Source organism: Harpia harpyja, chromosome 13 (genome assembly GCF_026419915.1).
Source record: "Harpia harpyja isolate bHarHar1 chromosome 13, bHarHar1 primary haplotype, whole genome shotgun sequence".
Taxonomy (NCBI): domain Eukaryota; kingdom Metazoa; phylum Chordata; class Aves; order Accipitriformes; family Accipitridae; genus Harpia; species Harpia harpyja.
The window spans coordinates 5,685,279-5,698,905 of record NC_068952.1 but is presented as its reverse complement, the minus strand read 5'-3'; the positions used below and the strand labels follow the sequence as shown (position 1 = coordinate 5,698,905).

General features: G+C 47.4%; 2 protein-coding genes across 3 annotated transcripts in view; one reads left to right on the top strand and one right to left on the bottom strand.

Annotated features, from left to right (window-relative positions):
* The window catches only part of XDH (xanthine dehydrogenase), a 54,303-nt gene extending 45,507 nt beyond the window's left edge, over positions 1–8,796 (top strand). Inside the window, exons 34-38 of the mRNA XM_052806790.1 lie at positions 328–393; positions 2,148–2,336; positions 3,723–3,890; positions 4,846–7,394; positions 7,967–8,796. Of these exons, the coding sequence (XP_052662750.1) occupies positions 328–393; positions 2,148–2,336; positions 3,723–3,890; positions 4,846–4,896 (474 nt within the window). The 3' untranslated portion in view covers positions 4,897–7,394; positions 7,967–8,796. The remainder of the gene's footprint in view (positions 1–327; positions 394–2,147; positions 2,337–3,722; positions 3,891–4,845; positions 7,395–7,966) is intronic.
* LOC128150539 (carbohydrate sulfotransferase 8-like) lies at positions 8,679–12,525 on the bottom strand. 2 transcript variants are annotated; one of them, XM_052806801.1, is made up of 2 exons: positions 12,357–12,525; positions 8,679–10,849 (listed from the first exon to the last, which is right to left on the bottom strand). In XM_052806801.1, the coding sequence occupies exons 1-2, from the start codon at positions 12,454–12,456 to the stop codon at positions 10,038–10,040; spliced, it is 912 nt and encodes a 303-aa protein (XP_052662761.1). In that variant the 5' UTR covers positions 12,457–12,525; the 3' UTR covers positions 8,679–10,037. The 2 variants fall into 2 exon arrangements, 1 of the variants encoding a protein (XP_052662761.1); XR_008238081.1 differs by lacking the exon at positions 8,679–10,849 and adding an exon at positions 11,660–11,814 and having other exon boundaries at positions 12,357–12,444.
* Between the last annotated feature and the right edge of the window lie 1,102 nt (positions 12,526–13,627).

The following is a 13,627-nucleotide window of genomic DNA, read 5'->3' as shown; positions in this document are numbered from 1 at the left end:
GAAAGAAAAAAGGAAAAGATTTCATCAACATCTGACCTAGTTGGTTATGCTCAGGTACAGAGCACTGATGCTAGCAGCTTGGAACTAATATAAATTGGGTCCATTGGATCTCTGGGGAAAACGACAGTGAATTCCTTTGATTTGCTTTAGGGATGAACTTGGATTAAAAGTCAGTATGAAGAGTTGAGCTGAGATGGATTGTTGAACACTGGCCAAGTGTGGGTAGTGGTTGGATACATTTGGGTAGTGGTTGGATACATTACTCCTCCTCATAAAAGACCAGTTTCAATGTTCTGTACTGATTTATTCTTTATTTCTGCCTTTTAGAACATTCGCACAGACATTGTTATGGATGTTGGTACCAGTCTGAACCCAGCCATAGATATAGGACAGGTAAGTGAAATAGTGTTGCTATTTCCACTGTGTTAAAGTGATAGCACTACTCTCAGGCTTTTCTAGGTGAGCCATTATCCCTTTCCAGGTTGTGCCTTTGCAAACAGAGCATTTTAAACTCGGGTATCCAGCGAGGCATTTTAGGCTAGCTATGAAAACCAGTTTGACCCGCACTTAATTATGCAATAGGCACAGAATTATGTAGGGAAATAACCTGTTGGGGTTTTTTTTGCCTTGGATATTAAGACTGCAAGATATTCTCCAGTTACCACCACACTGATGCTTTTCAATATCTGCCTTGCCTGACTAATGAATCCAGATAATACTAACATGATGGAGTAACCTCATCCCAGGCTTAGTTCCTGCAATGCGGGACGCGAGACTAAATCCCACACCTGATTTTTATACTCCTGTCTGTCAAAATCAAGTCCCATTTAATTCACTGAAAATTCTTCTGTGAATAAAGATTTAGCGTGATAGACTCTGTCCTTCAGCTACTGGCATGTAGGGATCTTAATAGGAAGTTGGACCAGTCACTTAGCTTGCAAATTCCTTGGGTAGGGACAAGCTTACTTCCATATTTTGTGCAGTTATAATCACAGTGATACCTCTTGGCAAATAAAGGTAATAAACACAGTGTTGTTTGATATACCAAGACATGAATTGTTAAACATTTGCACATGCTCATCTAGCCATCTTAGCTCCCTGTTAACTCTAGATGTAACTCCAGTGAAACTGCCGTAGGTTTTGGGGTTTACAGGAAAGCACGAGATGCAGAGCTCTGCTATAGTTAAAATGAAACTTCTTTGAAAGTGACATTTTTTCTGAAAGAGACTTTTTTTGGAAGTGGCCAAGGGCAGAAGGAGCCTTTCTGTCTTCGCAGCCTGTCACTTTGAGTCTGGGAGTAAAGAGAAGGGCTATACGGAGCCTGTCAAAGAGATGTCAATTTCCTGTGTCCTTCCATGAACTGCTGCAGAGGATCTGGGGACAGGAGAGAAAGGATGTTGTATGAGTGCAGGAACACAAGTACATAGAGCTGAGTTAATGCAAGTTTGTGCCAAATCTTTAGACTGGTCTGCCTGTCAGATCTCTCTGTGGGCACAGAGAGCAGAGCTTCTACATGTGGGGTGGTTCAAGCACATCCTCCTCTCATAGCTGCTCCCCTTCTTTTTATTTTTTTTTTTTCTCCTAAAATTTACAGTAGAAAAATTATGCAAAGAAGTCTTTAGTACTTGAATGGATGTGGGAGTGTTTTTGCAGCTGTCTATGCTGGTGACCTGAGAATATGCAGTACTTAGGAAAGTATTTATACAGAAATAGAAAGCGTAAAATAGTTTGTCTTCAGATATGTCATCTTTAGACCTTTTAGTTTTCTTGTCCTTCGAATTATCAGCAAGTACAACTCATTCAGTGTTAATCCGCCTGTGAAGGAATCAATATTTTTGGCATTGGTTTTTTTTTTTCCTTGCTTCATCAGAAAATTCTTGTCCTACGTTTACAGCATACCTGTTTGCATGTATTCGTAAATTGCTTCACCTGCCAGGGAAATGCAGCCACATCTATATGGGAACACAGGAATTGTGCAAAGGTGCCAAGCTGTACTCAGCAGAAAGGACAAGGGTTTAGAGATGAAAAGTGGGAAATCAGTCAGGAGGGGAGGGCTGAAAACTCTGGTGGAAATCATCGCTGTTTGTTCTTGTGCAGGGACGAACAACAACAAAAAAAATAATGTAACCTTGTTTGGATGTTTGTAGATAGAAGGAGCGTTTGTCCAAGGCCTTGGGCTCTTCACCATGGAGGAGCTGCGCTATTCTCCTGAAGGAAATTTGTACACTCGAGGGCCTGGGATGTACAAAATCCCAGCATTTGGAGACATCCCAACAGAATTCTATGTGTCGCTTCTCCGTGACTGTCCAAACAGCAAGGCAGTTTATTCATCCAAGGTATACCTGCAAGATCTGCAGGCCTCTTCCTGCTCTATAATTCTTTGAAGCAGACTGTGATAAAGTAACAATGCATGTGTCTAAATAGTTAATATCATTATGCTGGCTTTATTCTGGGGTCAGGATGTTTTCCCATTCCTTACCAGAAATATGTATACTATCATAGAATCATTTCAGTTGGAAAAGACCTTCAAGATCATCGAGTCCAACCATTAACCATGCCCCCTAAACCATGCCCTGGAGTACTTTATAGTTAGGAAGAATTGAAATAACCTGAACATTGCCGCCCTGATTGTTCATCAGAGAGAACTGAAGTGGCTTTGCTGTGCCAGTTCTGCTGTAACAGAGGCTGCCAGCATCCCCCTGCATGTCAGCTCCCTGGTTCCCTTCCCTGGCACCAGAGCCACCGCTGTGGATAACGTTTCAGCAGTATCTTTTCTCCAGATCTGATATACCAAGATCTTGTGCCTGAGTTTTCATGTTTTGCTTTCTTTACTGTTTCACAATGCTCATGTCACCCTTAAAGGTCTGTTATTAATCCACGTGTCCTTCAGATGTTTCCACTGCAGTCAGTGCTGTTCTCTGCAGTTAGTGAGGGCTGCACAGAGCAGGGCTGGATGTTACAGTATCAATGAATTTGCTTTACTTGTAGTTCAACAGAGCATTTAGAGAGGCCACCCAGCATCCTTATCTGTATATGCCTGGCCTGCCTCCTCACAGTTTCCCATTTCCCCTTTATCCACAGGAACGTCTTCATTAATGAGCAGAACTTTTTTGGTGGTTAGTGCTGATGACCGAATTAAGAAAAAAGGGGCTGACAGGGACCTCAGTACTAGATAATACTTGTGTAATCCCTGAGGGAGGCATTCCTGCTGGTTTGCAAGGACCTCTAGTGATGGAGCATCATGCTCTCTCCCCAGACAACCCACCACTGCCTTATCTGAATTCCCCTTGCTGCAATTTTAGCACCATCCAAAGGGTAGTGGGAATGGGTTAGTCTCTTTTTCCTTCATAACAGCCTTGCTGTGTCAGAAAGCTTGTGTTTTCTTACTGTCTCTTCTTTAAATGGACTGGGGGTTGTTTTAGCTCAGTCCTTCCTCACTGATCACACCTGGCAGACTGGAGGCTGTTTTAGCTTCGTGTTTCCTCACTGATCACGTTTGGTAGACTGAGGTTCACATCTGGAAGGCAAGGGGCTGTTTTGGCTTGGCCTTTCCTTCCTGATTACATCTGAGAGACTGAGAAGTTACAAAGAAGCAATAGAAGAATGTGAACAATTCCTGATTGTCAGATAGGGCTTGCTTATCTTTCTGTTAGCCTCGTTAGTCTTTCCAGGGCCAGAACTGTTTTGGGCTGCAGCCTCACTCTTGCTTGTGCTCTGTCTAGGCTGTGGGAGAGCCACCTCTGTTCCTGTCTGCCTCAGTGTTTTATGCCATTAAAGATGCCATCTACTCAGCAAGGAGGGACTCCGGCCTGACTGAACTGTTCAGGCTAGACAGCCCTGCCACCCCAGAGAGGATCCGCAATGCTTGTGTGGACATCTTCACCAAAATGGTAACAGCTTCTGGTTTCATAGTCTGCTCCCTAGCCAGCCTACTCCACATGGAGTGTGTGTGCTGGTCACAGTGGCCCAGGTCTGGGATTAGGGCAGGATAGGGAGGCTGTGGCCCTGCTTAAGCAGATGGGTTTTATTTCATGGGTGTTATCCTTCATTTAACATGCCACCAAATGAGAGACAAATCCACAGACCAGCATTGCTAGGGCTGCAATACAGTATCAATGAAGTTGTAGTTCATCCCTCCATCCTCCAAGTGCTGTCTGTAGAACAAAGGCACTGACTTTTGGTCCTGATGCTCCAACTATCATCTCTTAGGGGATGACCACCACTAACATACCTTACAGGTCCACTCTGTGATTTAGTGGTGTCCCTCAGGGAGAGAGGGATAGGAAAGTGTTACTGAAAATGCTCACTTCTCCTGAATGTTATGACTACAGGATCCTCCTTAGAGGCTGTGGGCTTGATCTGAAGGAGTGCAGGAGCTAACCCTGTCACTCTCTTCATGGGCTCCTCCTCTGTTACAGTGTTGTGACAGGGCTGTGTAGGAGTGGGTCCCTGCACAGAGTCCTGCTGATTCCTGTGTGACCCAGAAAACACAGCTGTCTGTCCGTGTGGGCATCCTCCAGGCTTTTGTCAGCTTGAACCCTGCTGTGGTTAACAGCAAAACCTGGATATCTTAGTCCTTCTCACCTAACACCTGCATCACTTTCTGGGGAGAAGGACTTGGAAACGGTTTTGACAATTTGCACAAACTGTTGACCATCAGGCCTTCAGCTAGAGCCAGGCACAGCCTCTAACAGAAGTGCCATGAGATAGACATCTCTGTGTTTTGAAAGACTGGGATATGAGCTCAGGTCTTCAATGGTACAAAGCCACCTACCTTAAAGGGAGCATGGTGGGGCAGGCCAGGACCCTCATTTGTTGCTAACTTAATTTTTTTTCTTTTTACAGTGCCCTTCTGCTGAGCCAGGGACCTTTAAGCCATGGTCTGTGCGTGTGTAAAAGGGAAGTTCGAGGAGCAAACTCTCCTCATGAAAACTGATCTTACACCAGAGGGACCACAAGGCAGTAGGACTATACTGGGGGGGCAAATCTGTGTTTATGTGGTTCATCCACTGATTCATGGAGCTTTCACATTTAATTGTCCAATCATTGTTTTCTCTAGGAGAGGTAATTGCTGCCAGATTATAGCTGTGATGTAAATTCAAATGAAGACTAAGTGGCAGGTGATGTTATCCAGATGTAATTGAAAAATCTTACAGGTTTCATTTAAAATTGCTGTGAGGATGGGAGACATGCTTATTTACCAGCCAATGTGAAATGGCAGGGTGGTTGTTTCTTTTTTTTCTACTACGGGGAAAAGACAGATCACCTTGTGATGCTATGCCAAGAAGGACTTAAATGCATTGAACCCAGACAAACAGTCCTCTAGCTGAGATGGGGGAAGGCATGAGAGGCACTGAGGGCTGGACCCTGTTGCGTCCCCTCTGCACACAAAGCCAGATATACACTAGAGGAAGATGAGGAGGAGTTTTGATGTTAGCTAACGAAGACGGTCTTACCTATGTAACAAAAGTGGTTCAGAGGAAAACCCTAAAATGTGACCAATAGCTAGATTTATCCTGTTAAATGACAATTGCTTTGTCTGCACTGGGGCTTTAATGAATTTAGTTCATGTGCTACCGTGTCTTCTCTGATTAAAGATAAAAACTAGAGATACCAAGAGGACTTCCAGCAAGATGCTGCTTCATTTGACCCAGCCTTTTCCTGCCCCATACCTCCACATCTTTCCCCACCTTTTAAATAGGAAAGGACATCAAAGACCTTGGAGTAACAGAGGAAGTTACTCATTGTTGTTCCCAAGGCAATTTATACCAGCCCAGGCAAGGAACAGGAGGATGGACACAGCTGGGGATTAGTTGGCTCTGGGTGCCCTCTAGGGTCAACCCCTTGCTGTCATGCTATGGCCTTGCCTTCATTTCAAGACAACTCTTAGTTTTGCTGAATGTAAGAGAATGGGTATGTTTTGCTACAGGGACTGCTTGTCCGAAAGATGTGCTGACTATGTAATGACCTCGTGTCTTCTGGGTTGAATGCATTTTTCATGTTGGATTTAATGCTGGGCATCCCTCTTCACAGGTTTTGTCACTGTCAGATTTAACACTGTAGCATCATGTTATCTCTAGATGATGTCAGCCATGTACTGTACCTGCTCATCATGTGCAAACTTTATCCGTTTCTCTGGCCCACAGCTTTATGAAAATGTCCTTTTTCTATTTTTGCACTCCTAGGGCCATCAAAAAAACATGGTGCAAGAGGATGTAACTCCATTGCCTTATATAAAATTTTGCTCACATACAAACTGCTTAAAATTGGCCTCCATCTTAGGACTTAGCAATGTATGCACAGTTTGAAATATTTTTTTGAAGCACTCCAGGGTATATAGCTTGGAAATGTGTAGATTTATTTCTCAGCTTAAAATATTATGGTTCTACAGTCTAGAAGAAGGGCATTTATATATGTGAATTGCAGAAAGCATTTTGTGCCTGCTGGGCTTGCTATGTAATTGCTTTATTAATTGAAATATGATATAGACGTTTCTTAAGCTCTGAGGTACTGGGCAAGAACACGTTTTTGTTTTCTCCTGAAAGTTGGCAATATGTAAAAAACCTCTTAGAGAAGAAAACGTGATCATTTGTGTGCAAAAACAACTATCGGAGCCTGTGTATTCATGTTCTTGGATGTCCAGGAAGGGATGCAAAATACAAAGTCTGTAAGGTAGATTGGTGTTGGCACTGTTTCTGTGGCATCCACCTCATGGGATTGCTGGACATGCTTGTTCAGACCAGGCCGTGAAGAAGTACAAAGGGAATGTAATATGTGTTAATGCAGAACATGGGGAGCTACAGGCAGAGTGCGTGATGTCGAGGAGCTTCCAGCATCGTCTCAGGGGAAAGCCACCAGCATTCACAAGAGGCCTGTTCCCTGTGAGGGTATGTCACTAGCAGGATGAGTAAGTGCTCTTTATCCCCCATGGTTCTGGGAGCATGTTTTTCATCATTTCAGAATGGGTTTGTGGTGTCTCACATAGCCACGGTGACTGCCTGGTCAGGTGAAATTTTTTAAATTAGATGTATCAAGTCTCTCTCGTTATTCACTTTGTGCACTCATTTGAAGTGTATTTGTCAAGTTATGTGTACATGCAGTGGTCAGGGCAGGGTAGTTCTGTGCAGACCTTTGCCTGTGGAGCCATTTTTGCTGCAGCATCAGTGAGCTGCTGTTTCCCAGGCACCAGTCCTTGCCCTCAAGCCCACCCCAGCTCAGGGCCCTCTTATTACCCTTCCACAGCCACTAGCTGACAGAAGGAGGAAAGACCTTCCTTTTGGGGTGCACTGGAATTGAATGTAAATGATACCAAACACCTGTGGGGAGGGGGCAATGGTATAAAATCAGGGTTGCAAAGGAATCACAGAAACTGGTTTTGAGTGTATAGGAAAACAGTGTGGCCAGCAGGAACAGGGAGGTGGTTGTTCCCCTGTACTCGGCACTGGTGAGGCTGCACCTCGAGTACTGTGTTCAGTTTTGGGCCCCTCACTGCAGGAAAGACATTGAACTGCTAGAGCGTGTCCAGAGGAGAGCAACCAAGTTGGTGAGGGGCCTGGAGCACAAGTCTTATGAGGAGCGGCTGAGGGATCTGGGGCTGTTCAGTCTAAAAAAGAGGAGGCTGAGGGGAGACCTTACCGCTCTCTACAACTACCTGAAAGGGGGTTGTAGTGAGGTGGGTGTTGGTCTCTTCTGTCAGGTGGCTGGAGATAGGACAAGAGGAAATGGCCTCAAGTTGAGGCAAGGGAGATTTAGGTTAGATATTAGGAAAAATTATTTTACTGAGAGGGTTGTCAAACATTGGAATGGGCTGCCCAGGGAAGTGGTTGAGTCACCATCCCTGGAGGTATTAAAAAAGCGAGTGGACAGGGTACTCCAGGGCATGGTTTAGGGGGCACGGTTAATGGTTGGACTCGATGATCTCGAAGGTCCTTTCCAACCGAAATGATTCTATGATTCTATGAAAAAGGGAAGCTTGGAGACTAACAGAAATTTACAGAGATCATTGTAATACCTGTTTGTGCTGCGGGTGAGACAGGGACTCTAAGGAACATGAAGCTGAGATTTTCATTTCACCTCTCAGTGTCTTAACATTTCATACATTGCTTTCCCATGGAACTAAGTGCCAGGCATCTTAGGGAAAGAGTGGGACCCGCTGTGGAGGGCTGGCAGGAAGAGATGGTGCTGCTATAGGACAGGCTGACTTAAAATGCGGTCTGCACTACAAAGCTGTCTGAGAACAGCTCTCTTGTGAGTGCACAGCACTGTCCTCTGCTAGGTGCTGCATCAGATCTTTTCACGCACATCTCGCTGCATGGGATTTCAGCTTGCAATCGCTGAAGGGAAAGCTACTTACAAAGAGAAAAATGTTCCTTTCCTAGTACTTTTCAGCGAAATACAGCATGGATGCATGACTCCAATGTTACATATAACTGGAAATTTGCTGCTTCTCTCCTTCCAGAACTGTATCCTCAGAAGAGGAACTACGCCATCTTGCTAGACTGTAAAGTATTACGCACAATAACAGCACTTAAGTAGTAATTGCTGTAGCTGAATAGTTTGTGGGAGGGTGAAAGGAGGCCATCTGATGTGATGTCTTAACGCTATTAATCGCATGTCCCTCAATGAGAGAGGGAGGCCAAGTTTTCTGTAATTGTTTTAAGTCAGTTCTAATCAACAAGTTTCACTATTGTTTTTTAATGAGCATTGTGAAATCGGTGTCTTTGTCACATGAATGTATGCGGAATTCTCTGTGAATGTCACAACATTGCAAAATAAAGCTAAAAAATATTCTGGAAACTAGTATGGTATGGTAAAAGTCTGTTCACGATTTCAAAGCTGGACAACTTCAGCTCATCCTTGGTGTTTGGCAAGGATGGACCCTCCCCAGAGGCTGGGAGGCAGATCAGCTCAGTGGCCAAGGCTGGGAGAGGGCAGGTGATTGCTCCAAGGCCACCCAGCAGGATGCAGCAGGTGAGCCAGCTGGAGAGCCTGGGCCTCCACCCAGCCACGCTGGCAGCCAAGTCCGAAAGAAAGCGGAGCCAGTCCTTGCACTTCTCTGCCAAGAGGAGCTTACAATAGCCGCATTGTGTTTTCCACAGCAGCACAGTGATGCATCCTGATGCTTCTAGCCACCTCCACGGGGCCCACCAGCTTTCTGAGACAAGGTAGAAGTCTGGCTGTCTGCATGGCGTGACTGGTACCCGGTCCAGACTGCCATATCCCTGTCTCATTGCTAGTGAGTAGAGCTGAAAGCTAGGCTTGGCCCATTTGAGTCAGCCCTGTAGAGGGGGAAACCTCACTCAAAACTTGCAAATGCAGCAAGCATCCTGTCATGTCCCCGGGGCCCTCTTGAGCCTAAACATGCAGCAGATGTGAGGTCATAAAACAGGAATGGTTCACACAGAACAGATAAGACCAAATGATGAGCCGGGCCCCTCCTGGCCTTCCCTGAGCATGAAAGGATTGGGAATATCACCAGTGGTTCCCCAGAAGGGTGTGCCACCCTGTGCCATATCCCACCTACTTGTGCAGAGTAGACAGACTTCAGGTGACGTGTTCCTTTGGGAGTGCTGCTTGTTCTGCGCGGGGAGATTTGTCATGAAGAAGTTGTTGCCAAACCTCTTGGCCCAAAAGGGAGCCCAGAATATGAAATGGCAGTGCAGGCAGACCGTGTGCAGATGCTGCTGTGGTTTGTAGCAGGTCCAGCCCACCCTACCCCAAAACGCTAGGTTTGCTGAGAGCCGTTTACCCCATCACACTTCAGTTCATGCCGTTTTCCAAGCCCCAATGCCACGGGTTTCCTGATAGTGCCTGCTCTTGCTGTATTTAAATGCAATTCAACCACACGAAGAACCTTGATACTGTGTCCCTGGCAGTGGTCTGTCTCGGCTCTCTGACGTGTCTTTTGGAGCTGTGACATGGACAAGCGCTCTGCATGCAGCTGTGGAGCAAGGGTCTGCCTATGACCGAGCTGGCATCTCGAAGTACTTGCATTTGGATTAACGCTCTCCAAAACAGTCCCTTTAGCCTGGATATTTCTACCAGGTCTCTGGGGTGCTGAGGAGGTCTGATAGCAAACTGCCAGAAAATGAGAAAGCAGCAAGGTCCCAGCGGTAGAAATGAGACAGTTGCTTCTTCTGTTGGAGGGACAGCTCGCTGAACATCTGTTCTGATAACCAGCTGTAGGTCCACCGCACTTGTGTGTCGGTGAACATGGGGAGGTGGCTGTCCACTGGCAGCCCGGCCTGCCGCAGCAGATGACCCAGCTCCTGCCTGAGGAAGCCAAACATCACCACATAGTCGTACTGGACGAGACAGGGCTGGCAGAGGCTGACGAGCGGATTCCAAGCCACAGGGGCGTTGTGCTGCCCGCTGTCTAAAACGTCCTGAACAAAGCTGCTGAAGGAAGGGCTGCTGCCCATGCCTTGCATGAATGTGGAGATCAGCCTCTGGAAAGGGTCCCTGACAAACAGCACTTTGGTGTAAGACCCTAACATGGCCTCTACCTCCATCAGGTTGAACTTACTCAGCTGTGTCTCTGGAGCGTGCTGCCGAGGGTAGGGAAGCGGCACCGGGAGCGTCACGTTTTCCTTCTCCTCTAGCTTCTCCAAAAGCTGCTGCCATTCCTCCATCCCTGTCGATGGCACTTGGCAGTAAAGGAGGTCCAGCTTGGTGCTTACCCTCAAACTCAAGAGCAGGCGGGCTCTCTCCTCCCAACTGCTGGGCAGAGGGGTGACTTTGCCTGATCGGCTGCAGAAAGCTCTCAGTCTCTTCTTCCTGAGCTGCTGAACGTGAAGGAAGGTGTCCAGCGTCAAAGTGAGGCCCTCCTCCGCCTTGGGGGCCAGGTCACCTGGGAAACACCATTTGAAGATGGGGGTGAGGAAAGCCCGTAGTGGACCTCTGCCCCAAGCCAGTACCCCAGCGCAAGATGCTGTGGCAGGCTCTTTTCTAGTTATTCCAGCATGGAAAGGATATAACATGAATGAAGATGATAGGTAGGAGAAGGAAGACCAGCCCTGCCTGGCAAAGAGCTCAGTTTTGCCAGGAAATGGGTTTCTGCCCCCATGAATTTGTGAGATCATGGACACCCAGACCCCACTTTCCCCAGACCGACGTGTCTGAGTGCTGGTCTTGACTGTAGCTTTGTGCCACAGACCCTGTTCTCTGCCAAATCATAATTTTTGCTTTTAACTCCTTGCTTTCGACTGAACTTAACTGACGTGAGTTTACCAAAGAGTCAGAAATATTCTGAGAGACTGAGGAGTAGTAAATTGGTTTGTAGCTACAAATACATAACCCCGTGCAAACCCTTTTGCATCTGTTAATTGGTTAACATCAGCTATCAAATATATGTGAAAGGAAGAGATTATTCTTAAAGGCTGGGAGCGATTTAGGGATCTAAATGACATAAATTCTTGCATCATTTCCATATGTAATTTTTTTCTCCTGTAGATAAAAAGGCAAAAGCAAATAAAAAGCAAAAAGCAAATAGAAGTGAGAAGACAACAAAGCAAATATAAAAGGCAAAAGCAAATAAAAAGACTCCATGACAGTTGGTTTAATTTCTCAAATTTCAGCTTTGCTTTCTACTCTTTATCATCTTATTTTTGATGTGAAGGGGCCATAGTGGGTTTGAATGCAGAGGATGAATGCTTGCCTTGCTACTTTATTTTTTATTTTTTTATTTTTTTTTAGCAGCAGCACGTCTGTCTCATCTGCTCAGTGCAGGCATTTGGCAGCCCTGGGGAGGCAGTCAGTTTGTTGGTTTCTCCCGAGTCCTTGGGAAGTTAAATATTTCCCACTGATTCAGGGAGGCTGTTGCACAGGGAAGAAAAGCACAGTTAAAATTAGGAAAAGGACACCGGGAACACAGGAAGAAACACAGTGGTGCCTGAAGCTATCCTGGGCTGCTCTTCAACTCACCCAGCCCCAGATCGACAATGTCTGCAAAATCTAGTGATGATTTTGCCCTGGACTGACCAGGACCAGAGGGGAGGGATGCGTTTTTTAGGCAAGTGAGGCATTAATCACTGTTTTCCCTGCCCCTGTTCCCTCCTGCCTCCCCACCAGCATTTCTCCCTTCGCAGCAAAGATTTTAGGAGTTACCTCCAGCAGTCTGACACCTGGTTTCCCCACCACACCCGAGATCAATGACGCCATTAAGGACATAAAGCTGCAGGGCTCCACACCAAGGGCTTTATCCACAGGTTATCCTGCCCCTGGGGCTATGCAAAGAGTATTTTCTGTGCCATAGGCATTTTCCCACCAAGAACCTCCAAAAAAAGCTCTGGATCGTTTCTGCAGTGGTACAGAAAAGCTGCCAGCCATGCAGAACCGCCACGGTGCCCAGGTGTTACCTTCATGGCCGGCGGCTGGGCTCCGGAGAAGCAGCCTCCAGCTCAGGAAGGCGGCAATGCCCAAGGCAGCTGAGATGACGAGGCGGGGAAAGAAACGCATTTCTCGGGTGCCGCTGTGGAGCTGGGAGCCGAACGCAGTGCTGGCGAGCAGGTGGGCACCTGGAGGAAGGGTGTTGGGGAACCTCCTGTGTTTATTTAAAAGGAAACACACCCAGAGTTGGGTTAAAGTACTGTTTGGGCAGCGGCTCGCCTAGGGGCAGGGAAATGGCCTGAGGCACAAAAGGTGCCTCCTGCCTTACGTTTACAACGTGAGCTTTTGAGGCAGATTCTGCCTTTTTATTCAACGTTCGTGCCATCCTCAGCACTCGGCCACGCCGGATAACTGAGGTCGCTGTGAGAAACGAGCCCTGCACCCACAGCCCCGTGCAGGGTCCTGCAGAGCCAGATGGGGCGAGATGTCCCCGGTCCCCTGATACGCTCTTGTTCTCTGCTGGCTTTGCCCCTTGGTGAAGTACTGCTTAGGGGAATGCTGCTGCAGGGAGCCGCATGCCCTGGGACCGGGGCTGGACAAGCGAGTGCTGGGCCATGGGTCCTGCCTCCGTGGTGCTGGTGGGTCTTTCAAGGTAGAAGCTGGGGCAGGAGAGGTGACATGATGGGGCACATCCAGTGTCATGCGGCAGGTCCATGACTACCCAGGGACTGGAAGCGCTGAACTGCTGCCTCTGCCCTTTTTGCTGGGGGCTGCTTAAAATTTGTGACTGCTGCTTGTTTTGTGAGAGCACCCGGAGACCCCAGGCAGAGCAGAGGCCCCATTATACTGAAAAGGGAGCGCACGCAGGCAGGCAGGCGCCCATGCTGCTCCTCCCCTTCCCAAAGGAGCCGCAGCCTGACTGGGGAGTGTGACAACTGTGAAGACCAAGGCAAAGGGGACTGCAGCAGCCTGGGGAGCATGACACACTCCCGTCCAGCCCCATGGTTATCACAGCTACAAAGACTGCAAAATCCGGGACTGATTATTTACAAACTGCCTTTTCACGGCAAGAGTTGCCACCTGCCACCAGCAGCATCCCTCCGGCAGCCAGGCCATGGCCTGGCACGTGGCAGGGATGCAGTCTGGCTGAAAGACCCTGCAGCCACGAGGGGCTATAGCGGCCAAAGGAGAAGGGATTGCTGCCTCGAAGCTCGGGGCTAGCAAGCAGGCACGCTGGGCACACAAACTGGGGCAGGGTACCGAGCCAGGCAGCGCCCAGCCGGTGTGGGCGCAAGGGCTG